We start from the raw sequence: 19,046 nt of genomic DNA, 5'->3' as shown, positions 1-19,046 counted from the left end.
TGGTCTTAAAAAATAGTTTTTCCTTATCAACATCAAAACATGTTCTGATAGATAAATCTGCCAATTATCGCATTTCAATGTGATAAAAAAAAATTTATGATTATATATACAGGCCTACAGTCCAGCGGACTTTTAAAAAATTCAAACTTTCGCGCCAGGCGAACGCGCCAATATTTTTCAAAATCCTTCGAGGAAATTTTTTTTAATCAATTCGAGTTGAAAAAAGCCTAGTGGCGATTAAATCCGTGAGATGGTCGCCAGGCAGCCATCAGTGAAATTTGCCCCTTTATTTAATTCATCATCTTTGTAATCCTGAACCTTGGAATTCGCTAGCTCGAGGACAACAACTTTCAATCTTACAATCCAATCAAGGCACTTCCCTTGATTTAATTTGTTTTAGTCGCTGGAAATTAAGTAGAAGAACATCTTCTGTAAATTGCCTCAGTCCGCCTCAGTCGGACAAGTGGTAAAAGAAAATGACACACTTCAACGTCCGTATATCATAAAAACCACTATGTACAATGTATTGTTTTGCCGAGGACAGAGGGAGTGAAAAAAAAAACAGTTTGCAGCACAAAGATGTAGATAGACGGAGAAAACCGAAATTTCACAAAAAATTGCAGGAATAAAACAATCAAACAATTAAAAGAAACACACTTACAAATTAATGACGGATGAATACACAACACGCGCCTATACGCAGCGTGGGCAATGTCAACAAGATTTAGGATATTATTATTATAACGTTTGTGATCAGAGGAGATATAGAGAGTCAAAGGGGCGGGCTCAAAGTATTATTCACAGGCTCGTGCGCTCACACACAATTTCTTGTTTTTTTTTTTTTTATTTAGAGTTCCATCATTTTCAGTATTTTGGGCCTTTTTTCTTTTTTTTTTCTTACTCTTCCAGCCGCATCTTTTCATATGACACGTAATGAAATCAAACAAAGAAAAAGTGGACACACACACACGGGACGCGAGTGACATTCGACAGTGAAACACTTTCCAATAGGGAGACCACAGAGAAATAATAATAAACAAATAAACAAGGGCAGAATATACGCACACAATCCATTCGCATACACACACACCTTTACGAGAGCGTAATTGATAATTATTTTTATTGTTCTTAGCCATGCAAAAGAGACGAGAGAAAAATAATAATAAACACAGCACATCTCGACGGTTTTCTTTCTAAGAATAATAGAGCGTTGTTTCTTTCAATTTAATTTTTTTGTAAATCCTGGACATTTTTGAAAACAAAAAAAAAACGGAGGAGCCAGAAGAGAGGAGATTGAAAAAAAGGGCTTTTTGTTTATTTTTTGTTGAATCCGAAAATCAAGTTGAGGTAGTCATCTGATGATTTTCACGCGGGACATTTGAAAAAAAAAGCGAAAAAAAAAGTTCCAGGGTAAATTTAGTTGTTTATCTTGATCGATGAATTTTCTTGAAATTATTGGTCGGCGGGATGTAATTCTAATCTCTCTCTCAATTTTCTAGCAACTTCGAATGTGGTGTAAAAAGGTGGACGAGATGTCACGCGATAACACTGTACACAACAGGAGGAGTTGGGGGAGGCGGTGGGAGACGCAATGAAGAACGTGAAGGGGGTAGCCAGTCAGAATCTGCACCTTGTTGAAAAAGCCAATTGAGCACCCGGCCGGCCGATTTTTTTCTTCTTCTGTGTTGCTGCTGTTCTTCAGTCAGAGAGAGAAAACATTGTTCAACAATATGTATTATGAACACACACACGGACGCACTCACACACTCGATCACACAGACACACATTCTTTCCTCTTTTTTTTTCCTTTTTTTTTTTAATTATTGCTTTTTAATTTCTTCATTTGTGGCCGAAAAAGTTGCCAGGCTGGCCGGCCGCTCCCATGGCCTGTTGCTGCTGCTGTTGTTGTTGCTGCTGTTGTTGTTGGTTGTTGCTCATTTGACTCCTCGTGTTCGTGGCGTACAACTGCTGCTGAAAATTATGGAACTGTTGTGCATAGTTGGGATCGGCTGTCGTCGGACCCATGAACGGCGAAGATTTGAAACCACCTGGTCCACCGCCTCCTCCGCCGCCGCCTGGCGGGCCTTGATTCTGATCTCCGCCTGGGCCGGATGAAGGTTTGCCACCGCCGGATGAAGGATTGTACATGTTGGGATTGGGACCTCCTCCTCCGCCACCCATCATCATGGGATTATTGCCTGGACCTCCTCCCATCGGGCCACCGCCCATTCCGCCTCCTCCCATGTTGCCACCTGGACCCATGTACATGCCGCCTTGGTCGTTGCCCATCGGATTGCCTGGTGGGCCGCCGTATTGCATTTGTTGTTGCTGTTGCGGTCGCATGCCCATCGGTCCTGGTCCGGGATGCCTCTGCATTTGCATAGGGCCTTGAGGTCCACCCATCATGGGGCCGTTGTTCATTCCCATGCCGCCCATCTGCTGTTGCATTCCCATCGGGCCTCCTCCTCCTGGGCCGGGTCCGTTCATTCCGCCGTTGCCTGGGCTCATGACACCGCCGCCTCCGCCGCCGGGGCCAGGTCCGTTCATTCCTCCTCCGCCACCCATAGGTCCACCCATCGGGTTGTTCATCATGTTGCCAGGCCCGGGGCCGCCACTTCCTGGTCCGTTCATCGGTCCTCCAGGACCCATGTTGCCCATGTTCATGTTGCCCATAGGTCCTCCCATTCCAGACTGTTGTCCCATACCAGGTCCGTTGGGCCCGCCCATGTTCATAGGCATGCCTCCCATTCCGGAATGAGGACCTCCTGGCCCACCTCCACCATTGCCGCTGTTGAAGAACATTTGATTTTGTCCTCCTCCTCCGGGGCCTGGTTTCCCACCGTCCATGTTGCCGGACATAGGTCCAGTGAAACGTTGAAGGAATTCCAAACTGGGTGGTCCTCTAGGGCTGGGCGCTGTTGTTTGAGGTCTGGCTGGTAGGTACTGGATCGTGTTAGGTGCACTGGCTTTCACTTGAACGTTGGCTCCGTTAAATGGGCCTCCGCTGGACGGTCCGGGGGCTCTTCCACCAGGACCACCCATCATTCTAGGCATGCCACCTGACATGGGGCCCATCGGTCCATTGATGGGTCCTTGTTGCTGTTGTTGCATTCCTTGCATGCCGGGTCCAGGGAAGGGCCCAGCTGGTGATATCGACGGTCTTGGAGGTCCTCCCATCATCATGCCACCTTTTGACGGATCTCCAGGACCCATCATCGGACCAGGTCCAGGTCCATAGCCTCCGTGCATATTCTATTGAGAAAGATTTAAAAATTTAAATTAAAATCTCACGGCAAATCAAAAATGATTAAAAATGAAGCGAAACACTCACCATTCCAGGTCCAGATTGTCCTGGCCCACCATTACCGGGCCCCATCATCATAGAATTGGGATCGTTCATTTGTTGAGGCATTCCCTGCATGCCGTGCATCGACGGGTTGAATTGTCCCATCATCTGGCCGCCTGGTCCGCCCATTCCACCAGGACCCATGCCGCCCATCATTCCACCAGGCCCCATCATTCCGTTAGGGCCACCCATCATCATCATGGAAGGTGGAGGCGTTGAAGACATAGGGGGTCCTGGGCCGACTTGGCTCGTCAGTTGTTGCGACATTTGCGCCATCGACGAAATTGGGTCGAAAGGAGTTGACATTTTGTTGTTGGAAGGCCCGGATGAGATTGGCGATGGCCCCATGGCGTTGTTGGGTGTTCCGCCAGGATTGAGCGGCATATCAGACGGCACTCCTGGATAGTTTCCGCCGGAATTCATGTCACCCATTCCACCTCCTCCACCGCCCATTCGCGGTGACGACAAATCGGGGAAAGGCGAGGAAGGCATCTTCATTCCGGCTCCTCCTCCAGGACCAGTTGGATAAGAAGCTGGTCCTTGCCCAGTCATCATGGGACCACCGGAATTCTGATTAAATCCAGGAGCACCGACACTGGCAGGGCCTCCCGGCATTTGCGGACTGGAGCCCGGATACCGATTGCCTCCTCCACCTCCTCCACCACCACCACCGCCGCCCATCATGTCCATGTTGATGCTGCCCGGCGTTCGAGGCATTCCACCAGAACTTCCGTCCATGCTGCTGCTGACGGGCGTCCTGGGTCCTTGCTGTTGCTGCTGTTGAGGTTGCTGGCCAGGTGAGGGGCCCGGATAGCGCGCCTTCTCCGTAGGAGCCAGAGGAGTGTGCGGTCCAGCCATGCTGTTTTGATTAGAGCTCTGCTGCTGCTGCTGTTGCTGCTGTTGTTGCTGCTGCTGACACTGATTATTGCTACCGGCCGGACTGGGACTGGGTACGGTAAACGGGTTGGTAGGATTGGGCGTGTGTGGCGTTTGGGGGCCGGCACCGCCGCCGCCGGAAGATGAGTTATTATGGCCCGGATAGCGAGGCGGTAGCGAGTCGTTGGCGTTGGAAGACGGCGTGAGCGGGGTGTTGGGACCAGACATGCCTCGATTATGGCCCTGACCTTGATTGTTGTTGCCCTGAGAGTCCGGACAAGAAGAGCCTAATCCGCTGCCGTCCATATTCCCAGATTGTAAACTAAAAGAAACCAAAAAACGGTTGCAATTAATGTCGTCCTTTTTGAGCCTGCCGGCCGGAAAAGAAATTCCATTGACTGGGTGTAACTTACGAAGGCGAGAGAATGTCCGTGTCCCGTAAGCTGGTGTTTGGCTGCTTTTGAATGGTCAGCTCCTGGGCCTCGAACGCGTTCAGGTACTGGATTTGCTGCGGCGACGGAACGGGCATCAAATTGGGCTCGTTCTGCTGCTGCTGCTGCTTATTCGGCTGCTGGCCGCCGTGCTGTTGTTTCTGCTGAGCGAATGACTGCAACTGACGGCCAAAAGACACGCCATCTACAACAAGAAATTGTATTTTAAAGCACTGCAAAAACGTAAATGTTTCGATTCAAATAACTACCAGGTTGAGGTTGCCCTGCAGACATGAGGTTACCCATTCCGGGAGAGACATGAGGCGGTCCTGGTCCAGCCAGAGGCGTACCGGGATTACTGGGGTTCATCGACCGGCCTCCGCCGCCGTTGTTGGGATTGGGGGAGTCGAGCGGAGTATTCAAATGGTTAGAGGAAGACGGGCTGGGTCCCGATGGTATCCTTTGCTGTTGCTGTTGGTAACCTCCTCGCTGGCCATCAGCCGGGGAATTGAGACCTGAAGCGGTCCGAGGTGAAGGCATGGATAGGCCGGCAGTGCCGTTCGGTGAGCCCGGGCCAGGCCCTGGACTCGTCATCGATCCAGGCACACTTGCCGATCGCTGCGTTTGGTGATAAGGTGGAGGTGGTCCTTGCATTCTCATATTGCCTGGAACAAATTGAGAAAATTGCATTTTAGCTTCCAGTTGAATTTCAGTAGGGAAAAAAAAATTTAAATTAATACCTGGGCCGCCTTGAGGTAATCGAGGACCCGGACTTGGGCCTGATCCAGGTCCACCCGGTTGCATATTCATCGGCATCATGTTTGGGTTACCCATATGGCCACCCATAGGGCCCATGGGTCCCATTGGACCCATGTTGTGCTGATTCATCATAGGGCCGCCCATCATGGGTCCCATCTGACCACCCATAGGTCCTCCCATTTGGCCGCCCATCTGATTGCCCATCGGGCCACCCATGGGTCCTCCCATCTGGTTTCCCATTTGGCCGCCCATAGGTCCGCCCATAGGTCCTCCCATCGGTCCTCCCATCGAGCCCATAGGTCCGCCCATTCCCATTTGCATACCCATGGAGCCAGGGCCCATTCCTCCAGGTCCCATCGGGCCGCCTTGTTGTTGCTGTTGCATAGGTCCGCCTTGCATCTGAGGATGGCCAGGCATTCCCATTCCAGGTGGCATGTTCATGGGCATCATTCCGCCCATGGGTGGGCCACCCATCGGGCCGCCACTCAAACCCATCGGTCCGGAAGGGCCGTTGTTTCCGCCTGGACTTGGACCGCCCGACTGGGCGTTGTTGGCTGCAGCTGCAGCTGCGGCGGCCGCTGCTGCCGCCGCCGCCGCTCCGGCTCGCTTTTTCTTGGCCGGCGGTTTGGAAGTTGTCGTCTGTTGGGGTGGAGGAGGAGGCGGTTGTTGCTGATGCTGTTGTTGCGGCTGTTGCTGCTGCATCATCGGGTTGGGGCCGCCGGGCATCATCATTTGACCAGAGCCACCGGGCATCATCCCATGAGGAGGTTGTTGTTGTTGTGACATCATCATCATGCCGCCTTGGTTTCCCGGTGGACCACCAGGCCCACCTCCCATCGGGCCCATCATGCCGGGCTGCTGGTTGCCAGGTCCGGGAGGGCAAGGACTTCCACTCGATCCAGGACCCATCATGCCACCACCAACTCCACCGTCTGGGCCAGCATTTTCTGGAAAGAGAAGCTGCTGCATCTTCCGGATAGTGGCCAGCTGCTCCTCGCGGTGTTGTCGCTGTTGAGGCGTCAAGTTTTCATCGGGAATTTTCACTCCTAAAAATACAAACATATTATTAGAATGATTTTGATGTCAAGACGGAAATTCCAATTAATTTTGACAAACCTTGAGGCATGTTCATGTTTCCGGCTTGCATTGATTGAGACATCATGGGTCCACTGGGCATATTTCCATTGCCAGGACGGCCGCCGTTGCCCATACCCATGGGTCCACCTGGTCCGGGAGGTCCTCCCATGCCCATTGGACTTCCGGCCGGAATACCCGTCATCATTCCCCCACCCGACCCAGGGCCACCCATTTGCCCCATGGATCCATCCATTCCGCCGGGCCCACCTTTGTTGGCGCACATTGGCCCACTGGGGTTTCCCATCGGACCGGCCGACGAGCAAGGAACGGGGCCGCCACCACTAGCCGGACCGCAAGGTACCATCCCTGTCGGATGGTTGGGGCCGCCAGGGCCTGTTGGGCAGCACTGCTGCTGTTGCATCATTCCGCCGGGTCCACCCGGGCCACCGGGAGTGTTTCCCATCTGACCGTACGGCCCCATGTTGCCTTGTTGAGATCCTGGTGGCCCGCGCATCATACCCTGTCCGGGCATCGACATTGGCATCGACATATTGGACATCATCGGTTCGTTGCCCTTTAATTAAATTAAAAAAAGAAAACATTCAAATTTGCTGTTCAACTGTGTCAAACAAACAAAATGGATGAAAAACTTACCGGATTCCATCCACCCATCGGATTAGGGCCACCCATTTGATTTAAATCACCCGGTCCACTCATGCCTCCAGGTCCTCCCATCCCGGGATTAGGACTCATACCCGGGCCGGGTCCAGGGCCTGGCCCTGTGCCGAAATGGCCTCCAATGCCTTTCATAGGCATGTTCGGTTGGCAGTAAGGATTCGGTCCGCCCGGCTGCTGCTGCTGCATAGGTTTCGGTTTTTGATGCATTTGCTGTTGTTGCATTTGTTGTTGCTGCTGCTGCATCCAGTTGGGCGGATTACGGTTGTTTGGATTCTTGGGCGGATATTTCTGTGTAAATTAATTTAAACGAAATGCCATCCGCATTAGTCATCGATCGAGTCGGGAAAAATGACACGACATGATTAGATTACCTCTAGAATCTTTTTCGTCCCCGGCTGGGAACAGTGGAAGGCGATGATGGTTTGAAACTGGCCTTGGTGGACCGACTCGGCCGCCTTGTTGGCCAGATTGGTGCTGAACACGAAGATTTGCGACTGCTGTTGCATGTACTGCGCCTCCATCGTGCTGTTGCCCGGCTGTTGTTTGATGGGTTGTTGTTGCTGTTGTTGAGGTGGTAACAGCTGCTGCTGCTGCTGAGGCGACTGGCCGATCATGCTGCCATCAACCGGTCCTCCCATGCCGGACATGGGTCCGCCCATTGGTCCACCCATAGGTCCACCCATCGGCCCGCTCATGGGGCCACCCATTGGGCCGCCCATCATCGGTCCGCCACCCATCATCACATTGCCGGGCATTCCCATGCCCATTCCCATCGGGTTCCCCTGGCAAGGATCTGAAACTAATTGACGAAATAGATTTTAGTTCAATTCATTTCAATTATCCGAAATGTTTCCATCCGGTGCATCAGAACGAAACTTACGATGGCCGAAATCTGTTCCGGATAGGCCGTCTTCCATTTTCAGTAACTGGTTGACGAAAATACCTCCGTCCGGTCCACCTGATCCATCAGGTCCGGATCCACCCATAATTTCGCCACCACCGCCGGATTTGACCGACTCGATGGGCGAGAAATGAAATGCTAAAACAAAACAAACGAAAATCAGACAAATTAAATCATCTCTTCATTCAAATCAATTCAATCCTTGTACTTACTGTCCTGTCCGGGATCGTTGAGGAAGCTCTCCATGCCGGATGGCAGGAGAGATCCGTTCGTGTTGACCATGTTGTTGCTATTGGGTCCTTTGAGGTCAATCAGACTCGACCCACCACCGCCGGAAGATGGAGTGGGAGGTCCGTTGCTCGTCAGATGATTGCCAATGCCACCGCCACTGCCATGTTGTTGCGGTGACGACGCCAACGGCGCCCCGGAGCCTCCGATCACTGAAGACGGCGAATGTTGGTGATTGTTGACACCGTCACCCGGCGTTAACAAAAGATCACTAGAGTTGTTCTCACCATTGCTCACTAATGACACACTCTGTTGTTGTTGTTGTTGCTGCTGTTGTTGCAGCCCGAGTCCGGGATCTTCTTTGTGATTGGCGGCCACCGTGCTGGAGCCGGATGGGTCGCCTTGTAGGGGCGGAGGTGATGGATCGGCACTGGGGCATGAAGAGTTGGACACGGCTGACGACGTGCTGGACGACGAGGTGGGCGTGGTGGGTTGTTGTTGTTGTATCTGCTGCTGCTGCAGGGGCGGAACGGAAGACGTCGCTGTGGCCGGTGTCGTCGGACTGTTCTCCGACTGAAGGTTGTTGTTGTTGACGCTGGACACGTTGTTGACGCCGTTGTTGGCGCCGTTGGAGCCGGGGGCCGAAGAGCCCTGAGACGACTGCGAAGGAGACACGGACGAAGACGACGACGACGACGATGACGACGACGACGACGAGGTAGGAGGGGCTTGTTGTTGCTGGTTGGCTTGTCCGGCTGCCCCGCCCCCTTTCTTGTCTCTCTTCTCCTTACTCTCTTTGCTCATGGTCAATCAGCGGGTTCGGGCGGCGGGTCGCTTGGTCGCGGTGGTCCAGCCACGGCGATTCGTCGACGGCGTCGTCCTCCACAGCGGAGCGGCGCGGTCTCCTAAAATACAAAAACAAGACAATTAAATTTATGAACAACAAACGGCAAAAATTAAACTAATCAAGAAAAAAACAAATGTATTTCAATTTTAAATCTCAATTTTCTATTCAGTTTTGTCTAGTTTTTCAAATCAATAAAATAAACCTGTACAAAGTTCAGAGTGTTTAAGTTGCTTCAGCAACGAGAACCACCAAGTGACTTGCTCACTTGGATCATGTTGCATAAGAAAACCAAGATGCTTTATCAAGTTCTTTTCTTATTCGGCCTCAGCCTGGTCTCTGACAAGGAAAAGAAACCTATGTATGTGTCTACCTCTGCCAGCTTTATACATTAAAAAATCATTCGCACTAAGATTTACAAAATTAACACAAACATACCAGCCAAAATAATGTCAGTTGTGAGGTGCACGAACTACTTTTGTTTTTTCATCTATGATTCTAGCAATTTCTCACACTCTTATAAATAAAAAATAAAACAGACGCTCCCTTCAGAGTGTTTAAGTTGCTTTACCAATGAGAACCACCAAGTGACTTGCTCACATGGATCATGTTGGATAAGAAAACTAAGATGTCAGAAATTATGCCTTCATAACTTTCTTCCAAGTTCTTTTCTAATTCGGCCTGGTCTGTGACAAGAAAAAAAACCGTGTCTGTGGGTACCACTGCCAGCTTTATAGATTGCAACACATTTGCACTCAGGTTTACAAAAATAAGACAAACATACCTGCCAAAAGAATGTTATGAATCTTATGAGGTGCACAAACTACTTCCTTGTAGGCTTTTTCATCTATGATTTCTAGTAGTAATTTCTTACACTCTCAAAAATCAAATAAGAAAGAGACGTTCCCAACGTTCCCTGTGTCACTCACTACATTGTAGTCTGCAACCTCGGTTTTGCATTTGCCAGATTTCGAAAATGAGTCGAAAATCCAAAAAAATAAGAAAAAACCGAGAAAATTCAAATTTCCCATTTTTTTCGGCAGCTTACAATCAAGAAACTGGTGATCGTAACCAAAAGGCTCACCATGACCAAGCACAAGCAAAAGGATGGAAATGATTGGCTTAGTAAATTCTTTTATTACGAGAACCGTAAGCTAGGTGATGGCTTGGGGGAAATGAAATCGGTCAACTAGCTTATTTTCTTGCAAAGATTACAGATTAGTCGTCTTTCTCATTCCCTACACTATCCAGCGATGACGTTTCTGATCAGAATATGAACGAAAACGAAAGAAAATTACTAGAAATAATCGACGGAAAAATTTGCCAGTGTAATACGCATTTTACTCTATATAAAAATCAAATAAAAAAACATGCAATTTTCACTTCACATCCGCAATTGCAGATGAAAGGAAGTAGAATCAAGCTCACGGCCGGAAAAGCAGCACTTGGGTTATCTCCTGTACAGGAGCATTAGGCCGGTCCATTTTTTTAAATTTTTAAATTCAATTTTCCCTTTGGTCAGAAAAGAGTAAAATATCGAAGTCTACCCACCAAATTTTATTCTGTGTCTGTTTGTTAGTTCTTTTCCCGCCGAGTGTTTTAATACCGAAAAAGTGGAACTTTATTTTACGATCGTATTTGGATGACCTATAGAAAGAAGGGATGTCTTTTATTATTTAAAAATCGAATTTTAAAATGTTAACTCATTTATGAATAAAACATAAAAACTAAATCTTTTTGGTAAAATAACTCTTCTATCTCATCATAAACGAATTGACAATTTTTTTTTACGTCAATTTACGTTAACGTACTGTTTTTAATAACGCGTTAATTAACGTATTAACTTAACGTCAGAAATTCTCGGCTACGTTAACCTAGCGGATAACGCCAACGTAGCGAAAATCGTCTAACGTAACATCACTACCGATGGGGGGTGGGCCGACGCGCCACTATTGGCATTTCTATTCAATTATTTCGCACTAATTTGATTGCCAATATTCAATTAGCGCGAATTTTTGTTCCGTTCCGTCTGGGAATGGTCTAAGTAGCCACAGTCTCGATTCACACGCGCCATCCAACGGCCGGAAGTCACACTGTTGCTATATCGATCCGTTTGCTTTTTACTTATCCATCCTTTGCCCACACTCGCCACCCTCTACCACTACGCTGTACGGGTACGCACTACGGTACTACTATTACAACACCCCCCCCCCTCCCCTCCACCCAATCTCACTCCACCGTCCCATTGACTTTTCACTTTACCCCCCAATTTCTTCCCTTCAGATATCCTCAAGATGTTTTCAAGTTGATTCATTATGACTTTCTAAAACTCGACTAAACTTTGAAATTTTCAAATCAAAATGGCGCCAAAATTTTAGGGGAAAACCAAATTTGACTTCCAATTGGGCAAGTTAAACCAAAAATGCCCATGAAAGATTAAGAGAAGAAAATAAAAACGACTTGGTGCGTGATGGATTTAAACCGACCGACCGAATTTTTTGAAAATTTTGTTTTTCGTTCAAACAATTTGGAGGGGAAAAAAAGTCTCAATCCTGCGGAACTACTTACAAAATGTTGTTCCTTGCAGGCGCAGTCGAAATACGAATAGGGTGGCGGGATAGAGGAAGGGAGAGAATCTATTTCGGAACTCGCGTGTATGCTGTTGTTGTTGTTTGTTGTTGGTGTTGTTTCTCTCATTTCTATTCCAAACTGATTGAATTACAAGACGAGCACAACAGACGGTGCAACACACGCGCCAAATATCGACATTCATTTGTTTGTTCATCGATGCGAAATTTTCGGCGGTGGCAGGAGTTTGTTTTCCCCCCGATCAGTTTAAATGTTACGCGTTAGGGAACGATGATGATAAACAAAACAAGAGTAAAACTATATGTACTCGAATCACACACACACACACAGACACACACCGAGAGACTCACACGACCCACCCACCCAGAGGAGGAAGGGAAATACGACGACGCACACAACAGAGTGAATAAAGGAAAGGGATAGGGAGGGAATCAATAAAACCCTTCCCTCTTTAGCCTTTGGCTAGTCAAATGCCATCTAGTGACCAAAGTGAACAATTCGGAACCAAACAAACTTGGGAAAAAACGGTGAAAAACTGTTGAAATTCGAAAAACAATTAAGAGTCATCATCCATTTCACACACGAACCCATAACCTTCAACCGTATTAATCCCAAGAAAAACTGAATATAAATCATTAATTTCATTCAACGTAAAAGTCTAAAAAATAAGTAAGAAAATTCGCAGAAATCCATGCGGATCACCGATTTCTTCATAACTCAAAGCAAGAAGAAATAAATAAATAATAGACAGAAAAAGAAAAAAAACAAAAAACACATCGGGAGTTGGTGCCTCCCGTCATGACCGTCATCGCCATGACAACGGCCTTGATCCCAGCCAACCGCCACCCCAGACGAACGAAGCGAGAAAAGAAAGAAAAATCTGCATCATATCCTCTTCAACAAACACACACACAAACATAGCCGTAAGGTGTTGTGCGTGTGTATGTGTTGAAAGAGCTAAATAATAAAAAAAAGAGAAAAGAAACGAAAAAATTCAAATTGAATTGGAAACGAAAGAAAAATGAAAAGACTTTTTCTGCCCTCGTCAACATTAGATGGCAGCAGGAGCAGCTGCAATCAGGTTTTAAGGATTTTTCTCAATTGATTTGCCAAGTTGTGTGTGTGTGCGCGTCGTCGTCGTCTCTTGACTCTTATGTGTGTGTGTGTGTTATGACGTCATTGTTACCGATGGGGGTGGGCCGGCACGCACGAAATAAAAGCCCCGTAGGGTGGCTGGTGGGAGGGAGAAGGTTTTCTCGGTCGGTATTGATCACAATGTCAACTCTCCAACCTTCTCCTTGCGCCGCCACCACCTTCTACTACCCGCACCCGAACCCCCCCACTCCCGATAAAGAAAGAAAAGGATTACACGGACACACGACGGGACGCGTTCGGGCAACGACTGATTCACTAAAATAAAAATCTAAATAAAATTTGGTATCATCAAACGGAAAGATCATTGGCAAGCCCATAAATGGCGACCGCAAAAAAAATAGTTTCAAATCCCCCCACAAATAGAAATGACGTAATAGATCAATCGAGTCACCCAACCCCCCCCCCCCTCACAAAATTTGAATCAAAATGGAGTCACACACAATCGTCAACCGGATGCTCAAAAATAAGAAAAAACCTGTTTCTTCTCTCGAACGCAATTGCTCGTTCTCTTTTCATTTTAAAAAAAGAAAGAAAAAGAATAATAAAAAAAAAAATAACGAATGAGATTGTTGCACTCGTTGATTTACATCGTTTCAAAAGAAAAAGAAAAACCTTTCCCGCCGTTGTTGTTTCTTCTTTCCTTTCAAGGTTACCACCACCATCTTCTTCTTCTTCTTCTTCTCCTTTTCGGTGTACATAAATAATCACCTGGCTCTTCCTTCCATTTACCTGGGCGCCTCCCCACCACCACCCCACTCGCTTCCCAGACATACGAAACGTGTTCATTGGTTCCAAGAAGAAGGAGGAGAAGAAGGTGGTGGTGGGGGGGATTGAAAAAAAGAAGAAAAAAAAACGAACTTTTCGGTGAGACTCGAAATGTGTGTAGAGCCATCCACCCCGCGTTCCCAATGCGAGGTGGACTCGGTGGTCCATCCATCACGGCCGTTAGAGGGCTCCCGAATACACACACACAACACACGCGCATTTTTTTGGTTTTCTGAAGGGCAATCGTCGTCTCTTTTGTCTCCCACCCACCGAAATGAAATCAAGGCAAAATCCCCTCCCCGCCATACCAAATATGCACCCGACCATTTAGTCTACCCGAGTCCTTAACAATCTATTCCCGAATAAATTGAAATCAAATTTTCACAGACACAAAACAAGACACGTTGTCAAAACGGCAAAGAATTTCAAAAATAAAAATAAAATAAAAAGGACGGCCTTGAATAAAAAACACACGGCCGGCGTCTGTTTTCCGACACTTCCTCTTCCGTCCTCCTCCTCTCCCCCCTCCCTCCCTCCCTCTCTCTCTCGTCTGTCCTTCATTTGCAACAATTTTGAAACATCCAATTCCTTTTTATTTTCCAAATGTCCTTTGTTTGTTGTGTGGTGATAACACCTGATTGTCGCCAGCCAAAAGCATCGTCATCAATCTGGCAACATCGCCCACTACAACTATTTGACTACGACTCCCAAGAAAAAGAAGAGGAGCAGCAGCAGCAGCTTTTCTGGTGGTGAATGTGTTTTGTGTGTGTGTGGTTTTATATTTTACCAGAATAAAAGAGACAAGGAGGGAGAGAGGAGAACTCCTCTGTCTCTATATATACACAAGCGAGGGAGAGGAGGGAGAAGAAGAAGAAGATGGAAACGGGAAAGAATTCACGATAGATGGGGAGAGAGGAGGAGGAGAGACAAGGAGGAAAGAGGAGGAAACACACACACACACGGACGAGGGAGTGAATTATAAATAACTGTCTGTGTGTGTGTGTGATGCACCAGCTGACAAGGCAAAGGCAATAAGGAGGGAGAGCTCGTCTTTCTCTTTGGGCTGCGGTGGCGTCGGGAGGAGGAGGTGGTGGTGGTGGTGGCGTCTCTTCCCGGTCGATACTACACACCCAACTTTCTTCTTCCACACCCCTTCTTCTTCTTACCCCCATCCTCAACACAAAGCGGGAATTGAATCAACTCCAATTCAATTTTCTGTATTTCTCCGGCCTTTTCTTTTTCAAATAATTTCGATAATCGATAGCATTGCGACCGGCAACGACGCCGCGGCGATGGAAAATATGACGCCAAATAATTGGTGATTGGGATTTTTCACCCTCGATGAAGATGAAAACTAGGAAGAAGAAAAGTTTTCTTTCACGACGACGCCTTCCCCCACCTCTTTTGTGCGTGTGTGGCCGATCAATAATAATAGAGAGAGAGAGGGGGGGGGGCCTTCTTATATGTACTTCCTCCTTCTCTTCTTTTACGGGATTGACGCCACTGCGCAGATCTCTCACATTTCCCGCCAAAAAATAGCATTTGAATTTGGTGAATTTTCTCTTCTTCTGACTGAAAAATGTGATCAAAATAAGAAAAGAAAAAAAGAGGCAACAACTTGAGGAAGGAGGTGGGAATGGATGACACCTAGTGACCCGACAACTCACCCGACGCCCGACCTCTTGACGTGTTGTGATCATAACAAGAAGGAAATGGGTATCCTGGGTATCCCGTTGACGCCCGCAGGCGAGTGAGATTTTCTCTCCTTTTTTTATTGTTAACTTTATTTTTTGAACTCTTCCCCAGTTGTCGTCGTCGTCAGTTCAAAAGATCAGAAAATGAAATGTCTTGCGTGGATAAAAACGAGACGCTTCAAGGATGACGGCCCTGTCAACTTCCGCAAAATAAACAAAGAACTTTCCGCCCGGAAAATGTTGTACTACAAAAACACTTCCATCATCATCTCATTTTAAAGCCGCACACAATCCGCCAAAAAAAGAACAAAATAATAACAAAAAAAGAAAGGACCTAATTTTTCGTGAAAAAAAAAAAGTAGAAATCCGGTGGAACGTGCCTCATCCGCCATCACTCGCATCACACACCTGAAAAACCGGAAAGTTACAGACTTTCTTTTGCCCAACTACCTATTATTCCCCCCCCCCCTCCTCTGCTCCTAGAGTCTAATCAGCCAAACAAAAAAGAGTTCAAACAAGTCGTCCAAGTAGTTGGGCAAGTTCAAAGTTGATTGGAGCAAATGACTCGTCACGGGGTTGGGCGCTAAACAATTTCGGGAGTTTGCGTGGCCAATTTTCGAATTGAATTTCCAACCGAAAAACAAATTGGAAAAGAAGAGAAGAAGAATCTTTGGGTAGTGGTGAAATAAGAAAAGCCAAGGGCTGCTGCTGCTGCTGCTCATGTCGTTTGGTATCTACCCCTCGAGGCTATTTTTGAAGAGCGACTTTTTCCATGACGGACGTGTGTGTGTGTGTGGAGAGGGAACGAGCCGCAGTGGTGCGTGTTGAAAAATACCCAAAAATAAATTTAAAAATAAAAACTTACAGACACACACACACACACACACACCAGAAAGGTAATCAGAAGAAGAGGAAATGGGATATATTGGGACATTGACTGCACCGGGGTCCCCCCCCCCTCCAAACACACCAACCCCACCGGTAGACGAACGAACGCGTCCAAGCATCCGTGAAGTGGAAATTTTGGTGTCCGTAATTTTTCTTCCAAAATGGAAGGAGAGAGAAAGAGACCCAGTACTTAACAGGTCAATAAACAACAAATAGCCACAACCCTCTAAAGTCCACAACTGGACATGTCCTGTGTGTGGTGGTGGTGTACAATTTGTGTGTGTGTGTCTGTTTTTCACCCCCCATTTTTTCCCACAAAAACAAAAAAAGAAGAAGAAAAATTAAAGAAAAATCCCCACAAAACATCGTCGCCCGATCGAAAGGCGACGTTGCCTCTCTGAAAATAGACGAGCCATTTAAAATAAGAGAAAAAAGGAACTTTTTCAGTTCTCTCCACATCCGACCGTTCATCCAGCCCTTCTTTCATTCCACCTCTTTTCGGGTGGGGGGGACTCTGAAGGTGGTGGAAAAAGTTTTTTTTGAAGGGCAAATACTTTGGTGTGGTGTGTGTGTCCTATGGGGGAAGCTGACCGGGACCCGCCTCCAGGGGCTTCAAAAAAAGAAAAACCTTCCTTCTTCTTCTACTTCTTCTTCTTCTCTTTTTTCCAACGTTTCATCCAAACTCTTCCTTTTGAGCTTCTTCTACTTCTTCCTCTCGTCCTTTTGCCTAGCTGATGCCATGGCATCCATTTATTTTAACAACCCCCCGGCCTCATAAAAATGCCTTTCGTCTTTTTGGGAAGTTTTATTTCTTTAAGAAAGAAGAAAAAAAAAAGGTTTCTTCTTCCTTCTTCATGGTGGAACCGTACCGAAATATACAACTTTCAACAATAACTTTTTTGAAAAAGAAATTAGGTAAAATAAACAGAATTTTGAATTTTTTGTTTATTTCTCGATCAACTCTCAATCAGAGCCTCTAGCGGTCGAATTAAATAACCTTTGCCATTTTAAGTCAGTTTCTTGGTTTCTCTCGTGAGATTGTTTTTAAAATGATATCAAATTGACATTTTTCGTTTTCGTTCAAAAATAAAACATTAAAACGCAACGACCAAACATGGTAGAAGAGGGGGAATGGCGATTGGCGGGAAAGAAAATACCGGATGAATGCACCCCGCTTATGTGAAGTTGAATGGAAAAATTTTGTTCTTTTTCTTTTCTTTTTTATCTTTTTGGGGTTCAGGGGGTAGCCGCCGCCATTTTGTAGGGAGGGATTGGGTGAATTTTTTTTAACCCCCGAAAAAAAAATCCCTGACAATTTCAAAAAATCCAAGAGGCCCCTTGGGGCCAAACCGAAAATATTAGGGGGAAAAGAAGATGACACAAACACAGACGAACGACATCTACCCCCCTCCTCCTATGCTGGCTAATGAAATGGAAACCAAACATGAAAATGTCAACTATTCGTATTTTTTCGCCGGTATTATTACTGTTTGGCTTGTGTGTGTGTGTGACGTCTGTGAGTATAATAATAATCTGAGAGAGTTTGTGTGTGTGTGGCGAAAGTCGGCGACACAACACACAGCGATAAGATTACGATTGGGAAATGGAAAAACTTTTTTTCCACACACAAGATGGCCGACATATATATTTACACACCTGATTGGAAATGGTTATAACCATTTGACACATTTTACGACGGCTCGAATTTAAAAAAAAAAAAATTATTACCTGGCGAAAATCGACGAAAATGTGATTTTTGCAGGATTAAAGATGGCGGCAGCAGTCGATGACGAATTGCATTCCAACCGATTTCTTCTGATTTCTTTTTCTCGATTCAATTTTTTTTTTTCGATTCGAATTTTTTGGGTGAGATGATCACTGACACACACACACACACACACGAGGTGGGGGTGCACACTGAATAGCCAAAAACTCACACGACACTTTCTTCTTGCCAAACGTTTGTGTTTCTTGTCGAGACGAATCTCGCGGGTGGTTTCAATTTGACCCCCAAATGATATCAGGAATTTAAAAAAAAAAGGTGGCGAAGCGAAAAACACACACACACACGATATAACATACACCACCACCACTCACACCACTCGCACTTGAGCCGCGTTGTTGTAGCTGCTGCTGGTTTTTTCTGCTACTCCACAGCTGATGGAATCCTCCATCTTGGACGCGAGACTGGTGGCAAATATTTCCAACAACACAGACCCCCTCCTCCTCCTTCGACCGGCTTACCAGACAAAAATTGCTTCCAAAAGTTGAATCGATTTTTCCCCAATCCACGAATTTCAGAATTCGACGCGGAAAATGGCCGGTAAATTGAAAACGAGAGAGAAATCCCCTCCCCAATGAAAAAATTGAAGTTTCCGGGGATTTTGAAGAGAAAAACTTGTGGGGGGGCAGAGAAGAACAATGGCCGCGCTGGAGCCGTCTGCTGTGCAGTTTCAAAATGAAAAACCAACTGTGTAAGACACTTTTGATGACACACACACACCAATTTGGAGGATCAATTGATTTTTCACGAACAAGTTGATTGTCAAAGTTGTTGTCACTGCACGGAACGCGAGGATTGGTGTTGTCCAAAAAGTGACGCGTGTGTGTCTCTGTGTGCAGACCTCAGTCTGTGTGTGTGTGAGCAAGGGAAATTCACACACTCTCATGCAGCCACACTCTGAGCCGTCTGTGGTGTCTGAACCAATCGCTGCTGTCGAAAATCCACGCGCGTCCTGTCGGAAAAAAAGATTGGACGCCCACTGCCATCTAGCGGCCGATTAATAAACGGTGAAAACTGCCATCTATGCTGGTT

The 19,046-nt window shown here is 46.8% G+C and overlaps 1 protein-coding gene across 3 annotated transcripts; it reads right to left on the bottom strand.

The window, feature by feature from the left end:
* Positions 1-498: 498 nt before the first annotated feature.
* On the bottom strand, positions 499-19,007 carry LOC124339941 (collagen alpha-1(I) chain-like). Of its 3 annotated transcripts, none has more exons than XM_046792916.1 (11): positions 17,960-19,007; positions 8,281-9,201; positions 8,048-8,206; positions 7,539-7,966; positions 7,144-7,455; positions 6,529-7,063; positions 5,394-6,458; positions 4,923-5,318; positions 4,636-4,858; positions 3,332-4,544; positions 499-3,252 (listed from the first exon to the last, which is right to left on the bottom strand). In XM_046792916.1, the coding sequence occupies exons 2-11, from the start codon at positions 9,098-9,100 to the stop codon at positions 1,840-1,842; spliced, it is 6,564 nt and encodes a 2,187-aa protein (XP_046648872.1). In that variant the 5' UTR covers positions 9,101-9,201; positions 17,960-19,007; the 3' UTR covers positions 499-1,839. The 3 variants fall into 3 exon arrangements, with proteins under 3 accessions (XP_046648872.1, XP_046648873.1, XP_046648875.1); XM_046792917.1 differs by lacking the exon at positions 17,960-19,007 and adding an exon at positions 11,709-12,177; XM_046792919.1 differs by lacking the exon at positions 17,960-19,007 and adding an exon at positions 9,925-10,034.
* Between the last annotated feature and the right edge of the window lie 39 nt (positions 19,008-19,046).

This window comes from Daphnia pulicaria, chromosome 1 (genome assembly GCF_021234035.1).
Source record: "Daphnia pulicaria isolate SC F1-1A chromosome 1, SC_F0-13Bv2, whole genome shotgun sequence".
NCBI lineage: Eukaryota > Metazoa > Arthropoda > Branchiopoda > Diplostraca > Daphniidae > Daphnia > Daphnia pulicaria.
This window is presented reverse-complemented; position numbering and strand designations above follow the sequence as displayed.